Source organism: Falco peregrinus, chromosome 9, assembly GCF_023634155.1.
Source record: "Falco peregrinus isolate bFalPer1 chromosome 9, bFalPer1.pri, whole genome shotgun sequence".
Taxonomy (NCBI): domain Eukaryota; kingdom Metazoa; phylum Chordata; class Aves; order Falconiformes; family Falconidae; genus Falco; species Falco peregrinus.
This window is the reverse complement of record NC_073729.1, coordinates 12,728,396-12,743,281: the sequence shown is the minus strand read 5'-3', so window position 1 is coordinate 12,743,281 and position 14,886 is coordinate 12,728,396. Positions and strand designations below refer to the sequence as shown.

At 42.4% G+C, this 14,886-nt stretch overlaps 1 protein-coding gene across 4 annotated transcripts in view; it reads right to left on the bottom strand.

The window, feature by feature from the left end:
• CSTF3 (cleavage stimulation factor subunit 3) overlaps nucleotides 1–14,886 on the bottom strand; it is a 50,847-nt gene that overhangs the window by 1,253 nt on the left and 34,708 nt on the right. For all 4 annotated transcript variants that reach the window (XM_055814572.1, XM_055814571.1, XM_027778429.2 and 1 more), the window contains 15 exons: nucleotides 14,250–14,316; nucleotides 14,120–14,154; nucleotides 13,887–14,013; nucleotides 11,138–11,215; nucleotides 10,780–10,942; nucleotides 9,627–9,736; nucleotides 9,095–9,211; nucleotides 7,856–7,930; nucleotides 6,399–6,542; nucleotides 6,200–6,302; nucleotides 4,344–4,413; nucleotides 2,841–3,036; nucleotides 1,130–1,283; nucleotides 638–732; nucleotides 432–492 (listed from right to left, as the gene is read on the bottom strand). In XM_055814572.1, the coding sequence (XP_055670547.1) occupies nucleotides 432–492; nucleotides 638–732; nucleotides 1,130–1,283; nucleotides 2,841–3,036; nucleotides 4,344–4,413; nucleotides 6,200–6,302; nucleotides 6,399–6,542; nucleotides 7,856–7,930; nucleotides 9,095–9,211; nucleotides 9,627–9,736; nucleotides 10,780–10,942; nucleotides 11,138–11,215; nucleotides 13,887–14,013; nucleotides 14,120–14,154; nucleotides 14,250–14,316 (1,595 nt within the window). The remainder of the gene's footprint in view (nucleotides 1–431; nucleotides 493–637; nucleotides 733–1,129; nucleotides 1,284–2,840; nucleotides 3,037–4,343; nucleotides 4,414–6,199; nucleotides 6,303–6,398; nucleotides 6,543–7,855; nucleotides 7,931–9,094; nucleotides 9,212–9,626; nucleotides 9,737–10,779; nucleotides 10,943–11,137; nucleotides 11,216–13,886; nucleotides 14,014–14,119; nucleotides 14,155–14,249; nucleotides 14,317–14,886) is intronic.

Here is a 14,886-nt window from a genome sequence, read left to right as displayed (position 1 = left end):
AGGAGCTCAGAAAACACTGCTCCTGAATCGTTCTCAAGCACTGCAACAGCGTGCATTCAGTTACGCCTTCCAATGAACTTTACCGTACTGCAAATTCATAATTTAATGTTACAGTTACAATCCTGCCTTGCTGCTTTTAAAGGATATTCTGAACATCTTCATTCCTTTCTTTTAATGGCTACCACCAAAACGTTATTAAGTAGCAGCTGGTGATTTTCAGCTTTTTGACTTTTTGCTGATCTTCCCAGAGTTAAATGTACAAACATGTCTATGCTGATTCCAACCTACAAACGTAGCCAGTTCAACAGTATACTCTTAAATAATAATTACGCATCTGTAAATGAGGTCTGGATTTTAGACAGCAATATCCATATGTAAGACAAAGTCATATGCAGCACTATCACAGACTCCAGAGCGAACAAATAACTTACTGTCTGGAAGTTTGCATCTTCTAAATATCTCCATGAGCTCATCCACTTGAACAAAGGGACCCTGAATTGTTACCCCCCCCCCAAAAAAAAAAAAAAGAGAAAAAGTTTAGAACATTATTTTCAATAGAGTGATACACACTGTGGTTCTGTTAAAACAGAACCTCTTCTACAACTTCGTCAAGTTTTCAGAATTCATTAAAACAAACCTGAAAACAAACAGGAGGTGGCAGGAGCTTCATGAGGACTACAGCTGCCGGTGGAACGGGAAATACACCACCCGGGACAGGATGTAAACCTGGAGCTGTGGGGAAAAAACCTGTATGAAGCCACTGCAAGACAGCTAGACTCGAACTGCCTTTGCAGCACTATTATTTGATGCAAATAATTACTACCCTGTCACTTTTGCCTCTACTAATTACATATTGTTTAGTCAGTGATCTGAGGTCTATAAGCAGTGTGTGTAACAGCTTATTACCATTTACCAGACCTCAAACTACTTATATTTATTTCCATGTGACCTTAGTATTCAGTAAAGTACATACGCCTTTAGCAAGCCAATTAAATAACAGCCTAAAATTTAAGTACGCGTTCAGATGACTGGAGACTAGGAAAGTCTCTGTGATTAGGTTTGCTAAACACAGAGGTTAATAACTTGCTGCCAGGTGAAATATAACCACTTGACTGAACATCTGACTTACGTGCTAAGTGCCTTGGCTGAAATGGAATCATTTGTTGAGTGTCTGGTTTGGGGTATTCAGGTTTTCTGTCTACTTCGTCTTTGAGAACAGGCACGATGGAAGGTGCAACCACAGGGTCTGGAATTATAGCTGCCAGCTTGGCACGGGAGACATCCTGCAAAAGCCAATTAGAGAGCACTGAGCTTGGCATGATCATGTTGCTGGTTTAAATTACAGAACAAAACATCTCTCCAGACCAGTCGCTTATTCTCACTTTGTCATCATTATCATTTCAGATGTCCTCTTAGAAGGCCATCTGGGCAAAACTTGCACATTTTCATCCAATATTTTAGTCCTGCAGTGTCCCAGCTGGGAGTGGAAACACTTGGTTTTGTTACTGAATGGGACCATGTTTGTCATTTTTGAGTAGGTCCTTTTTTTGGGTTAAAAAGATTTAGGCGAACAGGTGCAGACCACTAGGCCTTCACAACTATGATTTCTCCCTCATTTCATTCCCTAGATTGCTTTAGCTGGAAAAGAAATAAAGCATAAGGCAGTCAGCAGGTGTGCAAAGCATCAGTTCAAACAGGATTATGTTTTGGCACATTATAAGCAACAGAAATCAGCCTGAGGGCTAAATCACCTTAGGTACGCACCAACTCGTGGGCGTTTATCAAGATGTGTTCCTGGCAGCACACCTGGAGCTTCAAGGTAACTTTGTCCCGACTGCGTTAAGAGTATTCAGTGGCTCAGCGTGACTCTTATTTCCACCTATCTGATCATTTTACAAGTGTGTGAAGACCAACAGTTCGGCTGCTTTGCTAACTTTAATGACTTCTGTATTTTTCCAAAATTACTTTTCTGTGTAAGAAATAAACGGCAGCTGAGGCCCTATTTTTGAGATCGGAACTGAAGGCTCTCTTCCTGTTCATACAAATGGGAAACAGCAGTTCCTCTAACAACAGAGCTGCTTCTGCTTCTCTAGCAGCCTATTTTACACCATGTTTGTTGTTTTTTTTTTAAATAATAAAAAAATCATTATTTGATTCTATTCTAATGGTTTCCGAAGTGTTACGGCCTTCCACATGACTAAAATAGAAGTTAAAATACATGTGGTCAGAAACCTGATGGAAGACCACCAGATACGGGTCCCTGGCCTAGACTTAAAATTCCAAATAGCAGCACTAAAGCATTTTAGCCATAATAAACGACTGAAAAAAAGCAGGCAGCCACTGATCCCTATGGATAATTTTCCTCAGCCACTTGCAGCAGTCACTGGGACTGCAGCATGCTTGTTCTGATACAGTTCTCAATGAAGCGAGCGGAGTTTTGCCGGCTGGAGTGGAAGGGCAGCCCGCAGCGTTTCATACAGATGAGCTGGTTCTACAAGCTTCCAAAAGAATTTTGGTTTTTGAAGGGGCTCAGGTTTAAGTCGGAGGCCTGCAGCTGAGTGGCGACAGCATTAACGCATCACCCTTTCCACGGGAAGATGAGGGGTAAATATGAACACAGAAGCTGCATCTGTTAGTCGTGTTCCTGGCTCCTTTCTGCCCTTGGCCCACGGTGCCCGGCACTCTGCTGGCCAGCAGGACAAGGAGGAGGCGTCCCAGGCCTGCTCTACCTCTTTTCTATCAAGGGAAAAAAGTGTAAAGCAAGTGCTAAACAAGATACTGCTTCAGTTTGCTAGGACTGAAAAGAATAACAGTAAAATGAAGCGCTCTTACCCACTTACCTTATAACCAAGGGCCTTCAGTTCGCTAGCAGAGCAAGGGTACAAATCCATGAACTTATACCTGTCTACCAGCAGAGCTGTTTCTTTACCCTCATATTCTTCCTTGAATGCTGTAAACCTCCGTTTTTCAACTTTCAGTATACTAGCTAGATCACCAATGTTACTTTCAAAAGCTAAAAACCGAGCCCAGATCTCCCTATAAAAGAACAGATAAATAGAGAGTTGCTGAAGGAGACTGAATTACTGATCATGACCCAATTAAAAAACAGATGAGAGGAGAGATTGAAGGAGGTGATCTGGGAACACATGACCACTTCTATTATTTACTTTAGATGCATCTATAACATGCATTACCTTCCCAGTGCCTTATGTATTTCTGTAGAAGCTTTCAATCTAGTGAATTGTAAAGGCCTTTGTTGTGGAAAGGAAGGGATTAGAAAGGTGTAAATGACTTCAGCACTCGAGGTAAGTTTTTATCATCGATGTAAGATGCACAAATAAACTTTACTCATCCCGCTACACAGAATCTCACTCTGATCCTGATATGTGAAGGACTTTTCATATGATTTGGTTCCTTGGCACAGACTACCAAAATCTAGCAGGCAAGAGCAATACACTGTAACACAACAGGCAGCACTTGCAGAATTTTACATTGCTCCAAATATCAGAGTTACTGCTTATTTCTATGTGGAAAATCTCCTACATAACTTAAGCAACACCTGACTGTATTTCTGGACTTGATTCAACCTTCATTTTAGCTCTGGAGTTCACCTTCGAGGAAGATTCAGCTTTTAAATTCTTGCTTTTTCTCACTTTTAAAATGGACATAAAAATACTTCTCACAAAGCATCAGAATTAAAGTGCAGAATGAACGTGCACAGCACTGTGATGTTTGATTTCTCAGTTTTGATGCCTATGTCTACCAGAATAATAACGGTGAACACTTGGACTGCTGAGGGTTTGACAAGCGTTTTTTCAGCAAAATATTTTTAGAAGTAGTAATGAAATTGTGGCGGTGAGTGGTTAAAGCAAGCCTTCTCTGGTTCTTTCCCTATTTTATTTTCAGTTGGCTGGGAGCTGTTCGGCATTCTCCTTAATAAATTCCTGAGTCGCCTTCTCTAACATAATGCTCCTAAAGATGGTCGCAGCTCCCCCTCCCATCTACCCAACGCACACGTCTGGTGAGCGATACACATCATTAGCCACGCCACCTGCTCACACCACGGAATCCTCACTGTGCAGGAGGGTTCTGCACTCCATCCCCAACAGTCCTGTGTCAGTGAGGTTTTAAAGGCAATAAATTAACAAACTTCACTGCAGGTGGGATGGGGACTTCCACAAACCTGCCACGGTTGTTACTGTTTTAGACACCAAGAAGAGGGGAAGGAACATATGTACCTAATTTTGGCCTGCTGTTCATTTTTCTAATTTCTTTGGGGTGTTTGTAGTTGAAAGGGGTTATGTATCTTTTTTAGTGTAGTGAAACTGCTTTTGCAGACGTACCCAGATTTCTCAGGTGGAAGGCTCCCTGAAGTTAAAACACGTTCAAACAAAACTCTTGTATTATTGTCCTCTTTAAAAATAGAAAGAAAAAAAGAAAAATCACACTGAGTAAAATATATTAAAGACAACTTAAAATCATGTCCATTCAAAGAAATGTTTACATTGAATTAAACGTACAGCTGACATTCTGATACCTGGATTTGAATTTCAGTAAGTAGAAAAAAAATCTGAACGCCTACTGAAAACTTCACCAATGTTAAATCCTACGGTGAGTTTGTTATTTGAAAGTTTACTTTTGTTGATAGCAACAAACCCATCCTAATACAAGTTCTTTTGTAACAGCACACCTACCGCTTGGCATCTCTTCAGGTTCTCTGGGTTTTTTTTCCATTTTCTTTGATTATCATAAAGGCATATCTCAGTAATTTTACATTTGGCCTTTCCATTCATTACTTTCCTTTTAAATATGCTTGTACATTTCTCAGAAGTCCTCCCAAAATCACTAGACCTGGTTCCCAGTGAGCAGTCAGCCTTTGTACATTACCAGCTGGGGGAATGGAGTGGTTCGGGGGGTTTGTTCTTAAAACTGCTACCTTCTGCCCTGTCTCTCTCGCCGTCCATTTTACCACGTCTTACATTTACAGGAGTTCAGAGATCAATTTTCTTGGGGTTTTTTTTCAGTAAAGTCAGCTGGGTTGCTAAGACAGAGCAACACATCCGCAAGTTTTAAGATATTTTTTTCTGTTGGCAGTCTATGGAAAGGCATTGCAAATATTCACATAGAGTGAAAATAATTTCTTGCAAAGTTAAATATACTTTCACAGGCCAAAAAAAAATCCCTGTTCACAGGAGAAAAAAAAGGTCTAAATCTGTTCAAACTTTCAGAGCCTGGGGCAAAAAACCCCCACACCTATTGTGGTCTGACAGGAGAGACTGACGTGCCTGGTGCCTACGGAATGCACTGAGAGGGACAGAAGATCCCGCAGCGCAGCGCTCCCACCACCGGCGTGGAGGCTGGCTGACAAAACAGAGCTAGCAATTTGTAATAAACCCCAGACTGTGTTACACCTCTGTGTTCTTCTGCTACAAATACTGAGCTAGAGTATTGAATGCTTTAAGAAATGCCTGAAGAAATCAGAAAATCTAATAGGTACCTGGCAGAGAGGACTGGGCAGAAGAGCAGCCTGGGACAAAGCGCTCTTTCCCCCTCTTCTCTAATTGCCTAATTGTTTAAACGAAACATGGACCAGGACAGCTGGACGCAAAGGTCTCTGCCAGGCCCTGCTCCCCGCAGCACCTCACAACATCGCTACTGACTCCTGCATCAGGGAATCCCACACAGCGACCTGCTGCTGCCCCGCCAGCCCCTGCCCAGGGCTCCTCAGCCCCCCGTGCCGTGCCTGTGCCCTGCTCTCTGCATTGCAAACCAGCTCCCCTGGGACTCCCATGTTGCTTTTATACCTTTCTTATCTCACCTATTTGAGGAGAGCGAGTTTAAATTAATTCTAGTAGAGACCAACTAATCCATCGCTCCTCTCACCTCCTATAGACCTTTTTTCCCCTCAATGTACTTCCCACTGTGCAACAGATGCTGTAAAACTGCTGCAATGCAAGTGAGTTACAATTCGGAAAGCTCACTCTATTCAGTAGAATCAGGAGCTAATGTCACCGTACTTCTGGAACTTCAATAAGGACAAAAAAGCAGGTTTTGTTTTCAAATTAATTGCTGAGTTTCATGAAGAGGCTTCATTGCTCTTCAAGAAGACTCAAAACTAAAATACAAAGAACTGGGCCTGAACCTAAACTCGCTGAGGAGGCAGACCGATGCATTAGACCTCTCAAAGCTTAAAGCTTACCATTAAGGTGAGAAAGGTAGTCGATATATGCCAGTACATATTCTGGAATGTCTCCATATTTTTTCAGCCCTAGCTCAAAAATCTTAAAGGCCACAGACTTATCCTGCAAACATTAGAAAAAAAAAATAAAAATGTTATTAGCTTCAGTGAGCTACACACCCTCCTGACACTTAGTATCAAATGGAACACCTATGATTACCTTACTACAATAATACTCCATTAAAGCTGCTGTAACATAGACGTGGTGGCGGGTCCGGGCATCCTCCCGTGCTTTCTTAAATATCATTCTTCCAGATTTTATGCCTTCTGCTCGCCTTGCAAACTTCATATATTGGATATAAACCTAAGGTGCATATTAATATTTATATAGCATCAGTACTAACAAAGAATACTAGGATATAATAAAGTTTTTTACTATATCTGAAATAATCTTTACTCACAAAACACAGCTAGTAAGTCACAATAGAAAAAAGACTGTGTTGTACCTCTGTGTTGTTTTGCTATAAATACTGAGGCAAAGCTTTTTACATACTTTTTCAAAAAAATGGAATATACCCAAGACCGATCCCTTGAAATGCTAACAGTTAATACACAGATTTTTCAAGGAAGGGGAGGTAAGTAGATGAATGTAATTTACATAAGCTGCTGCCTTCAGAGAACTAGAGGCTTACTGTAAAAATGGTATCTTTCCCATAAAGTGAAGACATCCGCAAGGCTAAAGAACAGTCCAAAGGCCTGACGAAGCATTTTACTGTACGCTATACAATCCAAGATACAAATTATCCTGTCTGCAAATATTTATACCCAATCAAGGAAATAATGAATGTGCTCTTTAATTCAGTGGCCAATTTGTGATTTGCATTTCTTTGGGATTTAGCTTTCCTTCACTCTGAATTAGATCACAAATAACAGCATTCCTCAAACAGGAGGAACCGGTACACGGTTTCTCAGAAAATGCATATTTGGGAAGCGTTATGATCCGTCTTCAATGAATTGAAAGTGTCAGTAAATGGATACCTTTCCTCTGACACTGACCTGTTGTTTAATTTTAGACCTCAGACATTCTTTTTCCTTCTCATGTCTATTTATAAACTAAATAACTTTTTGAAGGCAGGTTACTTCTCACACCATTTGTTCAGTACCACCACAGCTGGCACTACAGACAGTGTTGTTTACTATGTAACTTAAGGAGATGTACACAATACTCTTTGATACTTACATGGCGCATTACAAATTAATTTGCAAACTGTATGTACACAGGATGGTGTATTTCTATGTAGAGAAGATAATGGGCAAAAGCAGCATGTTTTTCATGAGTTAAGGGAAGGAAAGTGAAATCGTAGTTGAGCCAACAGAACATACACCAGTTCTTACGAGCTGTGTCATGAAATCTTTAATGCAACTTCATTGCTTGTTCTAAGAGATTTTCCAAGAGAGACAGAGGAGAAAAGTGCACATGACAGTGTATCTAAGTGGATTAAAGGCTATAATTATCAACCTTGCTGAAATTTTAATCTAATTCTGTCATCTCAGTACTCCACCCGCTCAATCATCCTTGTGACCCAACGAACTCCTGTAAGTACTTCCCCATTCTTTGTGCGTGCTCAAGACTATCTATAGGGATGTGGAAAAACTCAATACTAAGGATCATCTTACCAGAGTGGGATCAATGTCTTCAATCGCCAGGAGCCGGTTATATATGCTGTGCACTTTCTCATACTTCATTCGACTCTAAGTAAATAAAAGGGAAATACAGACTGCTTGGTGATACTATTATAAATCACCTGTGAGAATGCAAAAATCAGTCTGAAGAAAACACTCAATTTTTTCCATTTCCTTTTTTCCCCAGCTGAACACTAGGTATGGTAGTCCCTACACTCAGGTGCATTTTCCGTCTTGTGCAGTCATTTCTTTACTTCTCACATTAATATCTCACTAGTGCTTATGTACATGATGCTTTTCAAGAGTCTCTGAAGTCTTTTTCTAATTTAGGAATACCGCAGCAGAACTGCCACTGTAGGTGTTTGAGATAAAAGGACTGTTTACCTCTATCTAAAAGTAATGTGCAGACAGCTTGGAAAACCAGCTTCTTTGCTCTCCAACTAATTCATTGCATTCCCTGCTAGCGCAGCCCTCCCAAGTTGTATTGTGCAACCCTAAAAAAAAGTCTAAATAGCTAGTACACTTGGGATACAAGAGGCTGCGCTGAAAGCCAAGGAAGGCTTTTCTTTTTAAGGGCAAAGGGGTTTTTGTTTTTTGTTTGGTTTTTTTTCTGTGGTCCTTGGGATCTTCCTGGACCTCCATGGACTCTCCCATGTTATAAGTGGGCAAAATAAATCCTGCAGAGGACCCCATAGTCCTCATCTCATCATTGGGAGACAGCCTTTATTCCTGATGGTTCACGTGCAAACCCAACGACTGTTGAAGCATTACTCGTGGATGCTCTGCAGTAAGGTGGCAGCCTGGGTAGAGATTCCCAAGAAAGCTGCAGTATGGGGCATGCCTCCCATCTTCCGTCACAGCCGTGCAAATACAAACATTAACCCCCCAAGAATTTGTTAGGAAAGGTGTTCTTTATCCCCATTTCAAGTGAAGAGGCTGATGCTCCAGTAAATGTAAATCTATCAGCCTTTCAATTTCATAGTAATTTGAAAAATATAGTCAATATTTAAGTGGGAAGACAACAGATTTTCAAAAATTTTGTAGCTCATACAGTGGGCCTTTCCTTTTCATTTTGTCAGCTCAGTCTCAGAAACACTGAAAGAGGTTAAGGCTAGAAGAATCAGTAAATTAATTCTACCAAATTCTGTGTATTCAGTATGTTTCAAATAAATGACATTATTAATGGGAGATGTCTTTGGGTTTTAACATCAGTACATCACTATTTTTGCTCACCTCTTCATAATCTGCATATGCAAAATAAAGAAGCATATTCTTCTTTAATAAAGTGCTGATCGCTCTTTCATAAATATTAGCAGCCTCATCACTGAAAAGTTTAGCATTGTTCATGTCCTGTTATAAAATAAGTATGATAATACAATTGTTCAGCATCTGTGACAATGAAGGCCAAGCTATGGAATATTTTCTGTGTGTGAAAAGTCCCAGGGAACTTCCATGCAGTGCTCCAATAAAGTGATAATCTCCTCCCCAGTACTTAAGGAATCACAAAATCAGGCCAACCCCAACCCTCATCCCCCAGACCTAAAATTGGCCAACACTAAAATAGTTTTTCATAATTCTTATTTCAAATGCACATGTGTTTATTTCTTAAAAAGCCCCGATTTTAAAATTCTGAACATGCTACAACTTACGGTGTTAAATATTTTCCACACCCCCCTCCTTGGTTCTTAAGTAATTGAGGAAAAATTAACAGTACACCATGTCAAAGTAATGAAATAAGAAAGGAAGCCCACGGCGATGTGCTTACCCCTTTTTCAGCTAGCAGTTTACTAGATTGCTCGAGGTACTGTGCAGCTTCATACCAGATATCTGGGTGATGTCCCAGAACCAAAAGGCATTGCTCATAGGCAAACATAACTGGGGGGAAAAACCGTAAGAAATACTCCTTGTTAGCGCAGAAATGGTACCATCTTGGACGACGGAAGTATGAAATACAAACCCCAGCAAATAAATCAGACAATATTAACACTAATTTGCTTTGACTACAACAAACACAACTGCAGTTCTTTTTTATTGCCAGGAACTTTATAGAATCATAGAATCATTTAGGTTGGAAAAGACCTTTCAGATCATCAAGTCTAACCGTTAACCTCGCACTGCCAAGTCCACCACTAAACCATGTCCCTCGAGTGCCACATCTACGCATCTTTTAAATATCTCCAGGAATGGTGATTCAATCACCTCCCTGGGCAGCCTGTTCCAGTACTTGCCAACCTGTTCAGTGAGGAAATTTTTCCTAATATCCACACCAAGCCTCCCCTGGTGCAACTTGTGGGTGTTTCCTCTTGTCCTGTCGCTTGTTATCTGGGAGAAGAGACCGACCCCCACTTGCCTACAACCTCCTTTCAAGCAGTTGTAGAGAGCAGTAAGGTTCCCTGAGTCCCCTCTTCTTCAGACTACACAACCCCAGTTCCCTCAGCTGCTCCTCATCGGACTTGTGCTCCAGACCCCTTCCCAGCTCCATTGCCCTTCTCTGGACATGCTCCAGCCCTCTACATCCCTCTTGCAGTGAGGGGCCCAAAACTGAACACAGGATTCAAGTTGTGGCCTCGTAACCACTAAAACCTGCCTCCCCTACAGAGGAAGAAGCAGAACTCATTCAAGAACATCAGCCATAAAACCCAGCTGTGATCCACTTGTTTCCTGACCTCCAACGAAAGCTGAGTGGCACATGACTACAGCGCTGTCCCCCACAATCCATGTACTACTTTCAGCTTGGCTTGAGCAAAAACGGAAGAGTAGTTTAAAAAAATCACCCACACAATTCAAGAAACTTGATCAACTTCTGCTCCAGCGTGATCCCTGAACACTAAACCACGTCGTGACTTATGCTGGAGGTCGTTCGCGGAGTTTTGCATAAGAAATGCAATTCTTTATGCCCTAGCGCAGTACCTATTTACCTCTTTTTGTTATGAGAGTTTGGTCTTCTGTACGCAGAGGATTGCTCTTTTCCCACTGGATGTATTTCTTCCACATGTCTACCTGCTGAGCCTCTTGGGGGGTATTTTGGGGGGGGACAGAGGGGGCATTGCGGTCCAGACCTTTCATCACAGTCTCGTATTCCTGAAACAGAAGCATTTGTGAGCAGCAGATTTAAACACACTAAACACTTTGGTTACGCTTTATAAAAACCATACAAATGTTTTACCATACCCAAACTTTTTACTGTAATGCACATTTTTATTTGAAAATAAAACCAAGTTTAATGCTAGTTTGTAGAATTAAATAGAAGAAAGAAAAGTCAAAAGAAGGTTGTACCTTTGCTACACGTCGTGCGTTCATATAATCTCTACTCCTGTCTTCAATCATCTTCTTCGCTAAGTGAATATTGATGCCCTGGAGAAGGGTGACAAAAGGAATTGGGAATGTGCAATTTCACTTTGGAAATATCGAATTTGACTTGATCCAGAAAAAAACTTGAAAGTGGATGCAAAAGTGAGCAACGAAGGACAGTTATTTTAAAAACTGATCTTGGAAGGTACTGCGTTTCTCCTAATGAACGTATGGGCAAGAACTGATTTATCAGAGAATAAACCCACTACTAAAACCCAACTGACCTGAAACACTTCAGTGTATTTTTAATTACTTCCAGCTTTCAAAAATGCAATAAACTTTTCATAAACCTGCTGGATGAAAGTGGAAAGAATGTATTTGTGGTTTGCATTTTTCCTTCTGAATCATGGTCAGCGCCTAGTCTGAGTCCCAGCTCCCTGCCTTGCTGCCGCGTGCTGTTCACCAGGCGCAGACTGAGACAGCGTATGAGCAACTCTGTTTTCTTGGACAAGTAGTAACAGAGATTGACCTCCAAGCTCAAAGCTCTGACTTCTCTGCTCCTGATGTAACTGACATCTTTTAAGAGAGATTATATTCAACATACACCCTGCCATAGGGTACCTTTGTCAGCTGAGACTCAAGACCTGTCACTGCAGAGAGTGCCAGCCCCCCAGGACCACGCACCGGTGCAGAGGGCGGTGCCGTGCTGCTAAGCAAGAGCAGCAGGGGATGAGGGGCAGCTGGGCGCCCAGGCGCAACCCACACCTCAACATCAGCAACAGAGACCCAGCCATGGGGTCCCAGGCATGAACAAAATCTCAAAGAACCACGCTTATGGCAGGAGAAGCAACCACCCTTTTGTTCACACCTGCGTCCAGGTAGATTTCGCTGGCGTGGCTTGCCAAGACTTCCGGGCAGGTGAGCGCAGCTTTCAGTCCTATTCCGGGCACCCGAGCTAGGTACTGACACGTTACAGAAACAAAGGTACCATCTGAACTCGTGCAAAGCTCTGTCTGGGGTAGCTAACTGGGCCAGCTAGCACAGTCACCAATGCCCCCATTTAACCCAGGCCTGGGCTGAGAACGCAGCAATGCTCTCCTGGGACGCACTGCCAGCCTTGTGAGCTGCAGCTGTGCAGCTTTCTGAGCCAAAAGTGGTCACTTCTCTGTTTCACTAGGGCTGTTACCACTTTTGACCATTTGTTTAATTAAAGATACCGATGACCGACAGGCTGATACTGCTACCTGGTGGCTAGTGACTAGGCTAAAGGGAAGCTTGAGAGTACTTTAGTTGCAGCAGATAGCCAGTAACCTTTCCTACAGAGCCCTGCACACCCCCTCTGTGTGGCCGGGCTACTGATGGGGGGCACCGCTTCCCCCTCAAAGAGCCCTTCTGGTGAGGAGCATTTCCCTCCTTGTGCCAGGACACCGGCCAGCAGCAGCCCTGTCCCTCCAGACCGGCCTAGCCAGGGCAGGACACAGGGAAACCTGTGTCCCAGCAGAGCGCTGGCCCTCGGCTTCCAGCAGCTCCGAGCAGCCCGAGGGATGGGTCGGTGTTACAGGCGTCAGCCAGAGCTGCCTCAGCGGGAAGCAGGTGCCGCCCGGCCGCAGGGCAGGTTTCAGCGATCATTTTGACAGTCTCCCTGCATATTAACGAATGCAGTGGGAACCAGCAGTGACAGCCTTCATTTGCTATGTGGGAACGCAAGAGGAGGTTTACAGGGAAGTTGGATTGGGAATTTTTCTACGCAGGAGAAGACGCCATTGGGTATTTTTCCTAGCGGTCAGCAAGCTATCCCTGAATACCAATGGGCTGATGAGCTGTTACAGTACACACTCCACTCGTGGCTGCAGGTGCCCATAGCGAGTCCCGCAGTGGCTCTATTAACATCAGAGGTCACCAAGCCTATAACTTGCATAATTAGCAACAAAGAGGAATTGTCCCTTCCTTCCTGCTCAGTGCACAGCTGACCCACAGCATGCCAGCACCCGTGCCCCAGCTGTGCGAGGCAGGACAGAGAGGGCTGTATGAGCGCTCCTGCCTGATGGTGCTGAGCACCAGGGCATCTACCCTCAGTCCTGCATTCTCACCTCTGCTGACTGGGGTGGGTTAACAAGCTGTCACCCAATGTGTTTACAAATCTGCTACAAAGGTGCAGCTACAAATTAGCCTGCAAGGCCAATGAGCTGAGGTTACGCTTGCTGAAGACGGTGTGGCAGCAGACTCACCTGAATTGATGCTGTAACGGCTTCAGGTGAAGGATGGCAAGATGCATTTTCTATGTACTTGAGACCATGTAAGTTAACACTGTGAAGGCAGTCCAAACCATCATAGCTGAACACCATCTCACCCTGTGCAACTGCAGCTGAAAGGAGGGGAGTGCCTCCTTGGGGAAGCAAGCCCTCATTGCCAGTGATCTGCTCTAGCTTACGTTAAATATTCTCCATCCTTGGTGACACCAATTTCTAATTCACTAGCAAGTCCACCGGGCCAAGTGAGAAAAGGGAAACTGAAATGTATCCTATAGAAAGACTTTTAAAATAAATTTAAAAATTTACTCAAGTACCTGTGGAGTTTTGCCACAGGTCTTGGTACATGCTGCACATGCAAAATGCATTTATATTGCTGGTCATCTCTTATACATAATTATTTAGTGGATACAGTTTGAGCACCATACTTGGTTATACGATTATTCTTTCTTTATGTCACAAACAAGTTTCATGTTCTTGATTACCTCTTCATATTTGTTATAATCTCTCCAGAGCTGTTCTATGTTTATCATTGGATTCACGCAACCACGCTGGTAAACCCTACGGACAGCTGTTATCCTCTGGTTTTCTGCGTAAGATCCTACTGCTTCTCTAAATAGTGGGGAGAGAGATTAACGTCAGCTATTACAGACCATAACTGCTATGAACATCAACATTACATTAACTGAGCTTAAAAAAATTCTTTCAAGGTACTTACACGCCTTTCAAAAAATTGATGTAATCCACCCAGATCTACGTGAGAGAAAATATTACATATAATGAAACCAATGTTTAGTTGTACTTGTTATAAAATTAGAAGTAAAATGTGTTTTGATAAAAAAACATACCTGGTATGACATGATTTCCATGCCAATCTTATCCAGAGCAAAATCATATGCCTGAGCCATTTTTTCTCTGAGGAAAAAAACAAACCACAAAGACCATAGAGCAAGCGTTTAGTATTTTAAAAATTCTTTATTTAAGAGTATTCTTTTATGCAGCAAATTCTAACCAAACACTGAGGTATGAAAAGTATCATTCAACAGCTGAGAGTACGAGTTAGCATTCAGATAGTTTTAAATTCTGCATTTAGTGTTGGGGCTTTTTTAAGAAAATTATTTAAATCTATTGGTGGCAACCTAGCATACTAACAGTTCCTGATCCTCCCCCTACCCCACCCCCCCCTTAAGCAGAAATCCACGTATACTATGCGAAGTTGAGAAGACAGAAAACAACTGTTCTCTACATCTTCTTAGCTGAAGATGTTTCTGGTTTTTTTCCTCAGAATTCCCCTAACCTTGTTGTAATTCTCCAGGAACACCAAAAGGCTGGGGCAATTAGGAGTAGCTCCCCTGTCTGGAAACTGCCCACAATCTTTCACGTGTTTTCCTATCCCCCCCCAAATGCAAAGTATTTCCCCCCAAATTTAAAATGTTCACAGATTATTTCCTTGGTCAAGTTTCAATGAAAACAGCTTTTTCTCTC